Raw genomic sequence first — 13,940 nt, 5'->3', positions numbered from 1 at the left:
CTACTTGCGGTGATGCTGGAGCTCCGCGTCCCGCGGGGACGACGAGAAACGATGCCGAGACATGCTTCATTCACAGCCTGCTACCCGGCGAATCGTCGGCTGCGGCTCTGAGGCAGCAATAAAGAAACCAGATACCTGGACGATGCGCTTTGTGCCGGGAACGAAGAGAAATGAATTGGGGATAGGCCACGATGCGGTGCGATCAGGGCAATGCGGCGACTGTGTCACGCGGCCAACGAGTAAACGCGCTGCGTGGCGCCTGAGGGGCGTTTTAAAGACGATGAGAGGTGGATGTGTTCAAGGGGGGGCAAACCCTCTGAAGAGTGAAAAGGGAGTCTCACAGCTTCACATATCAATGAGAATCCCGAACTCTAGTACTCTTCAGGGTCGTGAGCAGCACCAATCATCAGCCAGCCAGCGTGCTAGGAGTGCGACAGAGGCAGAACCAGCAGTGTGGCAAGCGTGTCATCCACTAGGTGCCGGTTTGCTCCCTAACGGTGGGAGCCCTCGGAGGCATGAGGTGGCCGTTGGTGAATGGCAACGCAAGGCTAGACGTCACGGGGTTTCACCAGAAAGGGTTAGCGCCGTCACGTTGATCGCCAGGGGTAAGCCACGGCCAGTGTGGACATGAAAGGAGACAGAAATTTATAAGACAGTGATTTGGGCTGTCACCACCTTTCTTTTGGGTCTGGCTGTGCTGTCCAAGGGCTTGCTGCATTATTGAAGGGGCAATATGCAGCGCCAGATACGTGCCCACTTGGGGCACATCCCGAATTATCCATCTGGCAAGTAACAAGTGAGCCAGCGAAGCAGACTTGGAGGACAGCTTCCTTGAACCCTGCCCACGGTTTGCAGTGTCCCCGCGCTGTCCGCCCGAGGTAGTTGTTTCCAATGTGTGTATAGTAACAGACACAGAGCTGTGGGCTTGCATTATTGAATAGGTAAGTTATATCAAAAGCTACAGTAGCGATACAGCATATATTTATCAATCAATACTCGATGGGAGCACATGGTGGTACACCGAGGCGGCGAAGCACCACGCGGAAGCTGTTCGACAAGACGCGTGCCGTCATTCAGAGGGTGTTCTGGTGCGTTTCAGAGTGCCAATCACAGCGGCGGAGCATGCCTGCCGAGCGAGGAGAGAGCTCCTGCCCCCGCTGCATTCGCACGGAAGGTGCAGCTCTGCAGCCCTCGCCGCTGGTGGATATGCACCCAAGGTGAGGGCGCCGAAAAAATTGACGGAGGAATGGCAGACGCTGCGCCTATTTATGGGCGGCGAAGGGCTGTATTTTGGTGCTATGACATGGCCTGCAGCACGGTTGTCCAGCTCCCGGCCAAGCAGCATCGCTGGGCCGTTTTAGCTTCTCCCGAGCGTTCGTAGCGAAACCATAGAATAATCTGCTTTGGAACAAGCCGTGACGAGTCCAAGGAGCGAGGAGCCGTGGAACTGCATCTGCACCGTTGGGCAAGCAGCCTTTTTCATCCTCCGCGCTTCACAACAACTCTTCCTTCACCACCCACTTGGCCCATCGCCTGTCTCTCACCTTTAAAGGTACTTAGCACTTTGACAGCTGCTATCCGTCCAAGTGGCTCCATTCAGTCCAGGGCCTGCTATCCGCTGACGTCCTCACCTCCATCGCTCCTTCCTCGCCCTCACCCGCTCCTTCCACCCCCCTCTCCACCTCCGCCCTCACACCTTCCTCTAGCTACAATCTTGACGTCAACAACAGCGGCGCCTCTCACCACCGTCACTTATCCATTCGAGACAACTGAGACATCATCGTCGACTCACAATGAGCAACGCTATGCCCGCCCAACCAAATCAGACACCCGCTCTCGAGCGGTACGTCGTCATCCACGTAGCGACCACATGTGACGAACACGGCGTATATGTGACCAAAGACTCAGCAGAAGTCATTGAGCTAGGGTGGATTCTGCTTGATGCTAAATCCTGCGAAGAAGTAAGACCCTCGGCCTCCCCCTCTCCCAACTCTTTCACCCATATTGACGCACGTCACTTAGCTCCACCGTGAAAGTGTTTTAGTGAAACCAGTCAATACTCCTATCACTGCGCTGTGTAGTAAGTGGAACCACTCCATCTGCAGTCTCCACAGAGAATTGGCTAACGCAAATTTTCTCACAGCCAGTTTGACCACGCTTACTTGGGACCAGGTCCGCAACGCCGGAACCTTCCGTGATGCCGTTAACCGCTTCGACGGGTTTGCCCAGGAGCACCTCCTCCCTAAAAATCTCGAATTTGCTTTCGTGACTTTGGACTCTTGGGATCTGCGTGTGCAATTGCCCCGGGAAGCTCGTGATAAGGCAGTTGTGCTTCCTCCATATCTCCAACACTCCCGTACCTTCGACCTCCGCACCGAATATCAGCGTTGGCAAGCCCACCACCCGGAGTCGCTGCCCTTTGGGTCAAGTGCACTCGCCAATATATGTGCTGCCCTCGAGGTTGAGCCTGTCCAGTCCTCGGCGCCAATTAAACACAACCTACCCTTTCACCTCCAGGCTTTGGCTCCTGCTTCCCCGAGACGGGCCATGGAAGAGGCGGTGACGCTTGCACGAGTTCTTCGAGGCCTCATCCGCAAATCCCAACCGCCTTCAGATCATCCCGACGTTCTTTCTAGGCCCATGGATGCCCGTGCCGACGTCCGAGCATTCCTCTCCGAGCGGAGCAAAATCCTGCACATGAGCGGTTTGCCCCATGACACCACACAGTCTGAACTCGAGAGTTGGTTCACTCAATTTGGCGGTCGTCCTATCGCCTTTTGGACTCTACGCACCCCCGACCAACATAAACCCACAGGGTCTGGCTTTGCCGTCTTTTCATCCCACGAGGAGGTACGTTATACCCTACGCTCCTTACCTCGTATGCTCCCTAATCATTTCGCCAGGCTGCTGAGAGCTTATGCATGAATGGCCGTGCTCTCAATGAGAAAGCCATTGAGGTTTCTCCCTCCTCTAGCCGTGTCTTGGACCGTGCCGCCGATATTCTGACACCGTTTCCACCCAGCAAGAACCGACCTCGCCCCGGTGACTGGAACTGCCCGTCATGCGGCTTCTCCAATTTCCAGCGACGAACCGCCTGCTTCCGATGCTCGTTCCCTGCCATGTCCCAGGGCCCGCCTGGAGGAGACCCAATGGCCTACCAGTACGGGTACAACCACCCCTCAATGATGCCTCCTACTCACCACATGGGTCACGGACACGGCATGGGCGGCGGCCATATGCGTGGTAATACTGGTGGGGTGGTTCCTTTCCGTGCCGGTGACTGGAAGTGCGGCCACGATGGGTGTGGATACCACAATTTTGCCAAAAATGTCCAGTGCTTGCGCTGTGGTGCCAGCCGTGCTGGTGCCGCTGTGGTTGCGGATACTGCCTTCCCATCTCCCATGGACACCCCCTCAAGCTTCGGTATGGGGCCGCCATCGATGGGCGGCACTCCTGGAGGTGGTCCCTACGGTGCTGCTGCTTTTGGTTCGGGTCCTGGCTTCCCTGGGCAACAGTTTGGCGGGCCTCCAAGCTCCTATGCTCTTCCCTCTGGGATTGGTGCAGCGAGCCCGTATCCTCCAATGGGCACTCAATATGTCCCGAACGGTGGAATGCACTCCACTCCTTTCGATAGCCGCTCCGCTGAAGCTGCCTTCACCGCCGCTGACCAGTACCCGACGCCAGCTGGCATGTCTAATGGTGGCTTCAATGATGGTCGTAACGACCCCTTCTCTTTCCTCTCAACTGGTCTCGGCGGGCTGTCGATGAATGATAACCGTCGTGATGTCTCAAATTCTGCGAGCAAGTCTCCAGCGTAAGAGTCCCGTACATATCAGGTATTAGCCCGGGGAGCATGGATCTTACACAAGAGCTTTTGGCATGGAACGGTTACATTCGTACTGGCTGGCGAAGAATGTTTTGGAGTTTCTCATTCAGATTGGTAAAGATCTGTGGCATTTTCAGGCTACGTGGCATGGAACGGGAGGCGGGGGTTATAGACTGGAGATTTTTCGGATGACGGGAGTTTGATACCTTTCAACGGACTGATGGTGTTCGGGGGATCAAAACTAAAAGCCTGGTGAAAAGTACGGATACCGGTGGCACAGGCAGGTTTGCTGGTTTTGGATTCAGATTTGCGTGGAGGAGTGTTCATCTTTCTTACCACCTGTTTTTGTTCTGCTACTCTGTTCTTTCCTCTCCCAAGATTGGCCTTGCTTTTCCTTCCTACACATTTACTTTCGACCTCTGTCATTTTAACCCCCCGAGACTTCTCTGATCTGCGCTGAAATTTTCTTCGACAAAGTTGAGTGGCATAGCGTGCGTTTGGGGTGGTTCGGTGGGCACAAGAACCAGGTGGGGCGCTGGCGGAAATGGGTAGCTCTCGGGCAGCTTTTTTGGATCCAATGGGAAATCAATTACGGGCGGGTACTGCTTTTGATTGGTAACTTCAGTCTCTTCTTCTACATGATAACACACGCACAACTACATACATAGCGGGTCAGGATGAGGATCTTCAATCAATTTTCGGCCAACAAACGATATAGGTATATATGCATGATTTTGCGGGGATTGGTATCGAGAGAGTCAGTATCACTGTAGTTAGTATTTACTCATATTCTTGGCCTTCTTGAGATTGGTGTTTGAAGAATTAGTATCGTTGAATTTAAGATAGTAATATAAAGAGTGCGAGGAGTGTGAGAATACCCGTTATGTGAAAAGCTTGTGACATAAAATATCAAAAGACATGACAGCTTTTCAAATACGTGCCATCTACCAACGAGATTCGAACTGGGAGAGAAACCCCGGATCACGGCTCTACAAGGAACAAGTGTTGACTAGAATTGCTTTCCATGTAGTTATCCCCAGTTTACGTGGGTGTTTTGAACGATGTCTACCCCCATACAATAGAATTGGAGTCTGTTAGGAGTTGTTGAAATGGTTATGGTCTTTAAGGCTTGAGGTTGAGCCATCTATCTCTGTGATGGATGGAGAATAGAAATGGGTGGGATGTTGGAAGTAGGATTGATTATTCGTGCACTTGTATCGTTTGCCGCCTTTACGTCGTTAGGAGGGTTTCCAGGAACCCAAATCCACGCCACCCTATAATTCTAGAAAGATGGAATGGAAAGATGTCAAGCCAGGCTTGCCAAACGCCAATAAAAGAACAACTCAGGTATGCCTTTCCCACCCTATCCCTTTCCTATCCGTTCCTTCCCCAGGCCCGGGGTTTATGTATCATGCAGGCTACCCTCTCGTGTCATAGCCTAGATTTCGCTCTCCAATAAGCTGTCAATAATATCACTCTCCGTAAGTGTCTCCCGTACATTCCTCCGCCCACTACGAGCAGCAGGAACGGTCACCTGAGTTGTACTCTCAGTCTCAGTGCTCTCGTCCTCGTCCTCAGCTTCCAGAGGGATACGTGTGCCTTCAGCGTGCATGCCTGCCAATAGCGTGTCTTCCTCCTCTTCCTCCCCTATGGCTGGGGCCACAGTGATCACGGTCTCGCCTTCATCAGGAACCTCCATGTTATCAATATCAGCGTCAGGGGTGGCGGAGGCGGAGACATCGGCTTCTGTCTGGCTCTGACCATCAGGGTCCTGGCCTTGAACGACGTGCTCGACCTCGCCAATCCGTTTCGTCAAGGTGATTTCTAGTTTCGCTAGCGTATTCCGCGCCGTCGCATCTCCGCCCAATCTACTCTCCACTGCCTCCGAGGCCAGCGCATGCAAAGTCCGAAGACTCTCCTCATTAACAAACACCTCCTCCTTCATCGAATTCGGTGCAGCAGCCGAAATATGCAGTTTCCCGATCACCTGCAGCAGCGGCTTTCGCTCGTCTTTAGAGCACGCGTTCCCGAGCGCACGCTCTAGGATCTCGGTTGCGAGGACTATATGCGGTTCCTCTGCGCTAGGAGCTATCTCCATCTTGCCGCTTCCATCTGTGGAAAGTTCGGTAGCGCCGAAGACTTTGCGGCCATCGGTCCATTCGGCCAAGTGCGCTGCAACAACAGTCCAGCCGACCATTTCCTCGTCTTCGTCGTCGAGTTCTTCGCGCATGATGAGCAGTTTGGAAATAATTGGGACGCATATTTGGGACATGAGGAGTGCGTTTTTGAGACTGCTGTGGCAGAAGACGGGGAGGAAGTAAGATAGTGCTTGGCGGAGGGCAGGGTTTGATACTGTTTCCGGGTTAAAGTAGGCGAGTGTGAAGGTTTTTAGGATATCGGTTGCCGAGTGTTGGGGGAGGACGCCTAGGAGGAGGAGTTTGGAGGCGGCGGTGCAGGCCATGAGGCTGAGTTCTTTTGAAGAGGAGAAGGCTTTTAGGAACGCCTTGGTGAGCGGCTTGAGGAGAGGGTTGACAGCGGGGGCAGCCGAAGAGTCAGTGGAGGTATTAGGGTCGGCGGGTGGTGGAGAGAGGAGAGAAGGATGCGTGATGACAATGTCAGTAAGGACTTGGATGGCAATTATTTGTAGGGCTTCGTGGCCTTGGGTGAAGCAGTGGAGGAAGAGCTGGAAGTTCGAGGTTGCCAAATTCTACAGCTCATGTTAGCCATCATTGTTCATCGTCGAAGACGAGGGGAGTGGAGACTCACTTTGCTGAGCAAGCCGCAAAGCCCCAAACAGCACAATCCCCTCTCTCGAACTACTGCATCATGGCTCCTACAAGCTGGCACAACTAGGGTATTCAACATGGTGACCAACGCGTCGTTCTTTTCCAAATCAGAATGGACATTTTGCAACATGCATTGGGCGATGTGCAGGCATTTGATGTACACAAGGAGCTCCTTGTACTGCCTCTCTTCCAAAGCCTCTGCATCCTCTTCCTCGCCGGGTGCTTTCTTCTTGGCAATGGTGGCAGATTCATCGCTAATTTCGGACTGTGCGGAATGGAAGCTTTCGTTTGCATTCTGCTCTGCGGCATCGTCGTCGACAAGCGTATCTCGGACCTCAGCAATGGCCTCCAAGACAATACTGCAGAACTCGCGTTCACCGGCTTCCCGACTCCCACAGACAGTCCGGAGAACCTCGACAGCAAGCCGAGTGCATTCCTCAGGAAGCTCTGGGAGAGCGAGCGCTTCTCGCATAATGCGGAAGATCTGTCGTCGTCCCACCTCGTCGGTGTAGTCGAGTGTCAAAGCAATGTGTAACAGTTGTTCCACAGTGAATATCAGTGCTTCTTCATCCTCAAGGAGGGTAGGGTCTTCTTCTTCCGCACTGGCCGACTTGCGGACGACTTCAACGAGATCGTTGAGATACTTGTTGATAAAGAAGGCGAATTCCTTGAGCGTGGGCATCTTGCTTTCGATGGTGTCTTGGAGTCTGTCATCGTCGGCATTACGGCAGTAATCATTGAGGCTGCGCACCACAAAGGCATGCTCCGGATGGAGGTCGTTCCAGTAGTCGTCATCAAAGGTGACGAAGTCACGATAATCAGGCCGACCATCCCAGAACTCACGCATAGCATCATGCGCCATACCTTCTTCTACACCAGAGTGTGTTACATCGATACGTTCCAAGAGTTCTAGAAGTGCGTCCATGTTGGGAGGTGCCACATCGCCGGGCTTCTTCTCTTCCTCATTCACAGGATTGGCAGTCGAAGCACAGTCTTCGATCCACCGCTCACGAAAGAGGCGGGCGGTGGCTTTCCGAACAATCTCGTCGCGGTCCCGAAGACCCCATCGCAGGAGTTTCTCACGTTCAATGAGCGACATGTGGCGGAAGTCCCCCAAAGCAGGCAGAAGCTTTCCATATAGTGCACGCCGGGTAGCTGGGTCCATATCGCGAGCCCGTTCAAGAAGCCATTTCAAGGTCATGGGTCTGAAAGGCAGGTTCATGAGCACCGCTCGCCGAACATCGGCGCTCGGGTCATTCTGCATAATATCCAGGAGCTTTACCAAAATGCCGCCCGCAGCATCGTCGTCGCTGTCCTCGTCGTCATTGTCCTCGTCGTCATTCTCGGCCAGCCGGCCCAGCCCAAGCACGGCTTGAACGCGTACGGCAGGCTCCTTGTCCCGCAAGCGTTTCAAAAGCCCAAGTCGAATGAGATTGAACAGCTCGTCGTCAATTTGATCAAGGTTGTTAACAATATGTGCGACTGTCTGAGAAGCGCGGAAACGGACAGTCTTGTCTTTCACGGTGAGGAAGGCTAGAACCGTGGACAGGATGTGTGAAGTGAGACGGCTGCTAGGCGTTTCAGGGAATGCAGTCATCTCTTCGCCTTCTGGCTGGTAGATCAAGTTGTCTGTTCGTCTTGTTAGAATATGTAAGTGCACCTTTACTTGACACTCGCTGTGGACACACCCTTTTCAGTCGCATGCTTCAAAAACAGTCCCAAAAACCTCATGATCCGATCCCCAACAGGCTCACTCTTCTTGATCATCATGACCCTCAAGATGCACCTTCTAACCTCTTCATTGAACTCGGCTTCTCCAAAGTCCTCCTCTTCCGCCCGTCCCTTCCCACTCTTCTTCTTAGGATCGGCGGGCTCATAGCAACAGGCTTCCTGGATCTTCCTCAGATTGATAACGAGCTTGCGGTGCATCGCAGTGCTCTTCTGCGCATCAGCAAAGATCAGACATATCTGAGTCCGTAGAGAGGTCACGGGTCCTTCGTCGGGAACTTCGACGGCATACGCGGATGTGCGTGCGGATGCTGAGCCGCGTCCAGATTTGAGCGTTGCGGTGCTGGATTTTCGCGGGAGGGTGGCAGTGCTGGAGCGCGCGCTGCGCCCAGAAGATCGTCCCGGCATATCGTCGTCTTTCTAATGCTGTGATGTGTTGTGTTGGGAGGGGCAGTATGCAGATGGTGTTTGTAATCCGTTGTTGATGGTCATCTGCTTGGCGTGTAAACAAATCAATGCGCAATCATGTGACTGACACGAGTCATGCACTCAGGCTTGGCATCTCCTCGATTGCGCCATATCGGAGAAAAAGATTCCACATGCCGACCCTGACAAAGCGTCATCATGAAACAACCTTAGAACTATAAAAGACAACCCCCGTCAGTTGAAGCTGCCATATCAATAACAGATATGTTTCGTACAGCTTCACGGGGCTTCTCGAGATCCGTCTGGCGGGCTGCAGAGTCCCTGGCGCAGATTGAGGCTGCGAATCAACACGGCATTCTGGTTTCCAGAGCGCAGGGAGTTGCCCAGCGGGGTCTCATTGATGGTACAGACACGCCTCTGGAGAATTGGAATTGCTTGATTACTTACGGGTACTAGCAATTGGCAAGACGCCACTCATAAAACTAAAGCGCCTTTCTGAAGAAACTGGCTGCGAAGTCCTCGGAAAAGCCGAGTTCCAGAACCCCGGCGGGTCCGTCAAAGACCGCGCTGCACTCTACGTCGTTGAGCATGCTGAGAAAGCAGGCCTCTTGAAGCCTGGGGGAACGGTCGTCGAAGGCACAGCTGGAAACACTGGCATTGGTCTCGCGCACGTGTGTCGCTCAAAGGGATACAAGCTGGTCATTTACATGCCAAACACGCAATCTCAGGGCAAGATCGATCTGCTGAGGCTACTCGGTGCGGAGGTTTACCCGGTGCCGGCTGTTGCTTTTGAGAACCCCGAGAATTATAATCATCAAGCGAAGCGACATGCGGAGAACACGGTGAATGCGGTATGGACGAATCAGTTCGATAATACGGCGAATCGGCAGGCGCATATCGAGACTACCGGACCGGAAATCTGGGCGCAGACGGATGGCAAGGTCGATGCATTTACATGTGCGACGGGCACTGGGGGCTCGTTAGCCGGTGTAACGAGGTATCTGAAAGAAAAGTCTAATGGTAGGGTGAAGTCCTTCCTTGCTGACCCGCCCGGCTCCGTTCTACATTCGTACATCCAGAGCGGTGGAAAGCTCACTGAGCGAGCTGGGGGCTCGATAACAGAGGGGATTGGCCAGGGACGAGTGACGGATAACCTGCAGCCCGACATTGATCTTGTAGACGACTCGTTACATATCAGCGACGATAAGACTATTGAGATGGTCTACAGATGTCTGGATGAAGAGGGCCTGTACTTGGGTGCAAGTTCCTGCCTGAACGTCGTTGCTGCAAAGGAAGTCGCGGAGAAGCTCGGCAAGGGGCACACGGTCGTCACGCTGCTCTGCGATGGAGCGTACCGATACGCGGATAGACTATTCTCAAGGAAATGGCTAGAAGAGAAGAAGCTGATTGGTGCGATACCGCCACATCTAACCAAGTACATCGTGCTTCCATAGATCTAAAATCAAGCAAATGAACAATGAACTCTAATCCCAGATGCTATACATCTACGTCTACGTCTATATCATCGGCATTCCACTAACAAAACCTCCTACCACGGCACTCATCAACTGATTCGCAATAGCCGTCTTGGGCGGCAACCGCAAACCCCCCTCTTTATACTCCGGCCCTGGGCCCTCTCCTAACCCACTCGTACCTACCCTCAACGCCTCCCTCACTTCTTCCGCCGTAAACCACTTTGCATCATCCAACTCGGCATCGTGTCCCAAGTGGATCTCCTCACCTCCCGGAATTGCCTGCCCGATAGCCCCAATCATTAGATTTGCGGGATACGGCCACGGCTGAGTGGAATGGATAACTACGCGTCCGAGGTGGATGCCAGATTCTTCCCATACTTCGCGACGGACCGCTTCTTCGACGCTTTCAGCGGGTTCCAGAAACCCGGCTAGCGTGCTATACCAGTATGGTGGCCAGCGTTTTTGACGACCGAGGAGGATCTTCTGGCCGTCGGCGGAGACTACGGCCATAATGACTGTGGGGTCAGTGCGGGGAAAGGAGAGGTTAGAGATACCAGTGCGCGTTGCGCAGGGAGGTTTATCTGGAGTGTTTGCGGTGTTTTTGATCATTGGTGCTAGGTCTCTAGGCGGACATGTCCTCTTGAAACCTGCGTTTACAGAGAGCGTGGGGTAGCCGCAGGCTGCACAAAAGGGGTTGCGGGCGTTCCAGTCGAGGAGGTGGCGGGCTTCAGCGTAGATGGCGGCTTATACAAATACTTATCAATGATCGCCCTGTCGGAAATCGCGCTGTTGGGTGGGGGGTAGATACCTTCTTGCGCCGGTAGTGACAAATGCATCCGCCCCCTCGAAAACGACATTCCCTGCCCCTCTACATCCTTGATCAGTTTCTCCGCCGCCTCGGTGACACTCTCTTTGGGTGTTATATCCAACGCAAAGTACGGCTGGCCCTTGTAATATTCTTTATATATCAATCCTTCCTTGCTCTCGTCCAAGCCTAGAAACACTAACTGCGGCGTATACGCCACGGAATTATACTCTTTAATTTGGTCTTCTTCACTCTTCTCAAAGGGATCATTTCCGATAACCGGCTGTACATCTTTGAACTTGGCGTAGGCGAGTTCGGTGGGAGATTTGATTAGAGGCTCGGTTTTATTAAAGAGAAGAAAGGATGTTGACGGGTGCTTTAAGGCGAGGGAGAGGAAGGCGTGGTCCGGGCGGAGGAAGGATACTCGGTTCAGTGGTGAGCCTGTGGGATATTAAATACTGAGACTGCGGGGTGTTTGGGGGTTGAGGAGAGAATGGGTTTGGGTGCACCGGAGAAGTAATTCGCAATCTCCTTTCCAAACTTCCGGCTCAACATTGAGTCGATATCTGGATGGGCGGGCTCCGGGAGGTCAGGTTGCGGGAGGGGCATCACTGCTAACTGGGCCTATCCGTCTAAAAGTCCGTTCGAGCACACAGAACAGTACAAAGCCAACGAAGAGAGCAGAGCAATAGCTGGAGAGACAAGTAGGAAATGTTGATGTCAAGAAAGCAATCCTACCTGCACAACGTATCTTCTGCCGCACCAAAGGGGGGCATTTGGATTATTAACCATGACACTGACAACCATGACAGGTTGAAGGTTAACTCCGCTGGGCAGCCCACCTCGGTCGGCTTTTCCGAGCTTCGGAGCTGGCTTGGTCCAAGCTCCCATCCCCCACAAACGGAAAGGCCTGTGCCGCCCTCTCAGCAGCCTCTCTCGCCCACTCGGAAAGCAAACCAGCTCTGCACCGGAATGGCTTGAACCTAATCACCATGAGTCGCTTTTACGTACGTCCCTTCTGCTGCCCCTCCACACATCCCTGAGGTTTGTGTTAATGCTTGATTGGACAGTTCGGCGACTCGAATTCCTCCGCCGGCTCCGACGATGATGATGACACGCTTCCCTTCCCAGCGCCTCTCCAGCGCAGCGACTTCCTAACTCCGGACTTTTCGCCTTCGAACTATCTCTCGTCACTCCGTAACCGCCATCAAACGCTCGAGGACCTGCGGTCTGAGCTTCGATCTCGCAGCCAGCTGCTCAGCAAAGAGTTGCTCGACCTCGTGAACTCGAATTATCAGGATTTTTTGGGCTTGGGACGTAGTTTGAGGAGTGGGGATGAGAGGGTTGAGGAGGTGCGAGTGGGGTTACTAGCTTTTAGGAAAGAGGTTGAGAGTGTGAGGGCGAAGGTCGTGGAGAGAGAGGAGTGCATGAAAAAGTTGGTTGATGAGAGGGTTGCCATCAGGAAACAAATTGCCGTCGGGAGGGCGCTGGTGGATTATGAAGCTAGGCTGGCGCTGCTGGAAGGCCAACTTATGGTTGAGACGGCTGGCAATTCGGCCATGACGAATGGGTATGACGATTTCTCTGATAGCGACGAGGATTCCGATGACGAGGAAGGATCGTACTTGGTGTCTGTTTCCAAATTGCGGAGACATGTCCAGAAGTATCTCTTGATACAGGAAATTTCAAAGGGGATTGGGGAGGATCATCCATTTATCACGTCACAAGCACCACGGATGACGAAGGTTAGGAACACTCTCTTACTGGATCTAAGCACTGCACTACAACAAGCTAAATCCGCTGGTGTATCTGGCGCAGCTCGAGTCATGAAGGTCATGAAGGTATACGCTGACATGGACGAGGCTGCTGAGGCTGTGAAGGTGCTGAAGTCCTTAAAATCAACATAGACGGAACGTTCTGTACGGCATATGCGGCATAGCGATGGTGTTGGAACTTATGGTACATTATCTCTACAGCTACATGGCACGTGACACATTTTACAATGGGTGGGATAAATCCTGAGTCGGTATCGAGTTCGCGCCCCGAAATTCGCCGTTCAGACTGAAGCCAGGTGAATTTGTTGAGCTGAGTACCTGTACCAAAGTTAGCATGAATTTCGCAAAGTTCGTATTTGCCCTCCTTACCACTTCGTGTATGTCTTTCGATATTCTATCGCTTAATTGTGCAAGATCCTTCTTCAAAGTATCCATGAATGCCTTGATATTCCTCTGCATCTCCTCGGGCGTAAATCCCAGCTGGCCAATCGCCATACGTATCACGCCCATCCTCTCCCTATACTCGCTGCCACCAACCATGTTCCTGACAGTGCCCCCTATATCCTTCACCACTGTTCCCGTCTTCGCATTTGGCATTAGTCCCCTGGGACCCAAAATTCTTCCTAGCTGTGCCTTGTTCATCTTCTGTAGGGAGTCCATATGACATAGACATCTGTCGAACTCAATTACACCCTCCTTTATCTGGGCGAAAATCTCGTCCTCCCCAACTAACGTGGCACCAGCAGCCCTAGCCTCTGTCGCAGCCTTCGAGTCAGGAGGACATATCACACAAATTCGAAGATCAGTCTTGACGGGATGGGGGAGCCGTAACCGATTCCGCACCACAGGGCCATTCTTCAATGTGCGCAGTTTGACATGCATTTCGTATTTCGACGACGTAGGACTACGTCCGACCTCGAAGGCGCGGATATACCTAGACAGGCACGCATCAGAACCCTCCTTCAGGCTAGTCCAGCTTCATCACTTACTGCATAGCATCTACCAGCGAGAACTGCTCTGCCTTCTTCAGGTCATATTGAATAAAGGTATTTCTGGTCTTCTTTTTCTTCTGTGACCCCGGTTGCTCATTGCGCCTGTATTTTGCGGCGTTCGCGGAGG

The 13,940-nt window shown here is 53.0% G+C and overlaps 6 protein-coding genes across 6 annotated transcripts; 3 read left to right on the top strand and 3 right to left on the bottom strand.

Moving 5' to 3' along the window:
* Positions 1-1,638: 1,638 nt before the first annotated feature.
* On the top strand, positions 1,639-3,891 carry BDR25DRAFT_60021 (uncharacterized protein). Its single transcript, XM_033698797.1, has 4 exons — positions 1,639-1,961; positions 2,023-2,080; positions 2,144-2,850; positions 2,904-3,891. Exons 1-4 carry the CDS (start codon positions 1,794-1,796, stop codon positions 3,816-3,818), a joined length of 1,848 nt encoding a protein of 615 aa, XP_033544681.1. The 5' UTR covers positions 1,639-1,793; the 3' UTR covers positions 3,819-3,891.
* A 1,302-nt stretch (positions 3,892-5,193) lies between these two features.
* On the bottom strand, positions 5,194-8,780 carry BDR25DRAFT_335693 (uncharacterized protein). The gene is made up of 3 exons (XM_033693038.1): positions 8,301-8,780; positions 6,593-8,241; positions 5,194-6,533 (listed from the first exon to the last, which is right to left on the bottom strand). Exons 1-3 carry the CDS (start codon positions 8,746-8,748, stop codon positions 5,265-5,267), a joined length of 3,366 nt encoding a protein of 1,121 aa, XP_033544680.1. The 5' UTR covers positions 8,749-8,780; the 3' UTR covers positions 5,194-5,264.
* Positions 8,781-8,975: 195 nt separating this feature from the next.
* BDR25DRAFT_266249 (PALP-domain-containing protein) lies at positions 8,976-10,233 on the top strand. Its single transcript, XM_033686973.1, has 2 exons — positions 8,976-9,169; positions 9,223-10,233. Exons 1-2 carry the CDS (start codon positions 9,031-9,033, stop codon positions 10,218-10,220), a joined length of 1,137 nt encoding a protein of 378 aa, XP_033544679.1. The 5' UTR covers positions 8,976-9,030; the 3' UTR covers positions 10,221-10,233.
* A 38-nt stretch (positions 10,234-10,271) lies between these two features.
* BDR25DRAFT_305294 (hydrolase, NUDIX family protein) lies at positions 10,272-11,791 on the bottom strand. The gene is made up of 3 exons (XM_033690382.1): positions 11,556-11,791; positions 11,050-11,487; positions 10,272-10,984 (listed from the first exon to the last, which is right to left on the bottom strand). The coding sequence occupies exons 1-3, from the start codon at positions 11,653-11,655 to the stop codon at positions 10,284-10,286; spliced, it is 1,239 nt and encodes a 412-aa protein (XP_033544678.1). The 5' UTR covers positions 11,656-11,791; the 3' UTR covers positions 10,272-10,283.
* Positions 11,792-11,989: 198 nt separating this feature from the next.
* BDR25DRAFT_344602 (uncharacterized protein) lies at positions 11,990-13,142 on the top strand. Its single transcript, XM_033693954.1, has 2 exons — positions 11,990-12,053; positions 12,117-13,142. The coding sequence occupies exons 1-2, from the start codon at positions 12,039-12,041 to the stop codon at positions 12,951-12,953; spliced, it is 852 nt and encodes a 283-aa protein (XP_033544677.1). The 5' UTR covers positions 11,990-12,038; the 3' UTR covers positions 12,954-13,142.
* Positions 13,056-13,893, bottom strand: BDR25DRAFT_158215 (ribosomal protein L1; the record flags this gene model as incomplete). Its single annotated transcript, XM_033683993.1, has 3 exons — positions 13,056-13,139; positions 13,191-13,755; positions 13,811-13,893. Coding segments are annotated over 3 exons (732 nt in total), but the record flags the coding sequence as incomplete, so codon positions are not given.
* Positions 13,894-13,940: the final 47 nt, after the last annotated feature.

This window comes from Lindgomyces ingoldianus (genome assembly GCF_010093535.1).
Source record: "Lindgomyces ingoldianus strain ATCC 200398 unplaced genomic scaffold BDR25scaffold_27, whole genome shotgun sequence".
NCBI classification, from domain to species: domain Eukaryota; kingdom Fungi; phylum Ascomycota; class Dothideomycetes; order Pleosporales; family Lindgomycetaceae; genus Lindgomyces; species Lindgomyces ingoldianus.
The sequence above is the reverse complement of the archived record's forward strand: the minus strand, read 5'-3'. Positions and strand labels throughout refer to the sequence as shown.

Bases quoted from the DNA above. Each gene is read 5' to 3' on its own strand.
- BDR25DRAFT_60021 (XM_033698797.1), top strand. From the start codon at position 1,794: ATGAGCAACGCTATGCCCGCCCAACCAAATCAGACACCCGCTCTCGAG. The intron at 2,081-2,143 runs GTAAGTGGAACC...ATTTTCTCACAG, and splicing joins TCCTATCACTGCGCTGTGTA to CCAGTTTGACCACGCTTACT. The intron at 2,851-2,903 runs GTACGTTATACC...TCATTTCGCCAG, and splicing joins TCTTTTCATCCCACGAGGAG to GCTGCTGAGAGCTTATGCAT.
- BDR25DRAFT_335693 (XM_033693038.1), bottom strand. From the start codon at position 8,748: ATGCCGGGACGATCTTCTGGGCGCAGCGCGCGCTCCAGCACTGCCACC. The intron at 8,242-8,300 runs GTGTGTCCACAG...CAAGACGAACAG, and splicing joins GAAGCATGCGACTGAAAAGG to ACAACTTGATCTACCAGCCA. The intron at 6,534-6,592 runs GTGAGTCTCCAC...CATGAGCTGTAG, and splicing joins TTTGCGGCTTGCTCAGCAAA to AATTTGGCAACCTCGAACTT.
- BDR25DRAFT_266249 (XM_033686973.1), top strand. From the start codon at position 9,031: ATGTTTCGTACAGCTTCACGGGGCTTCTCGAGATCCGTCTGGCGGGCT. The intron at 9,170-9,222 runs GTACAGACACGC...TACGGGTACTAG, and splicing joins CCAGCGGGGTCTCATTGATG to CAATTGGCAAGACGCCACTC.
- BDR25DRAFT_305294 (XM_033690382.1), bottom strand. From the start codon at position 11,655: ATGCCCCTCCCGCAACCTGACCTCCCGGAGCCCGCCCATCCAGATATC. The intron at 11,488-11,555 runs GTGCACCCAAAC...AATATCCCACAG, and splicing joins GATTGCGAATTACTTCTCCG to GCTCACCACTGAACCGAGTA. The intron at 10,985-11,049 runs GTATCTACCCCC...TATTTGTATAAG, and splicing joins GTCACTACCGGCGCAAGAAG to CCGCCATCTACGCTGAAGCC.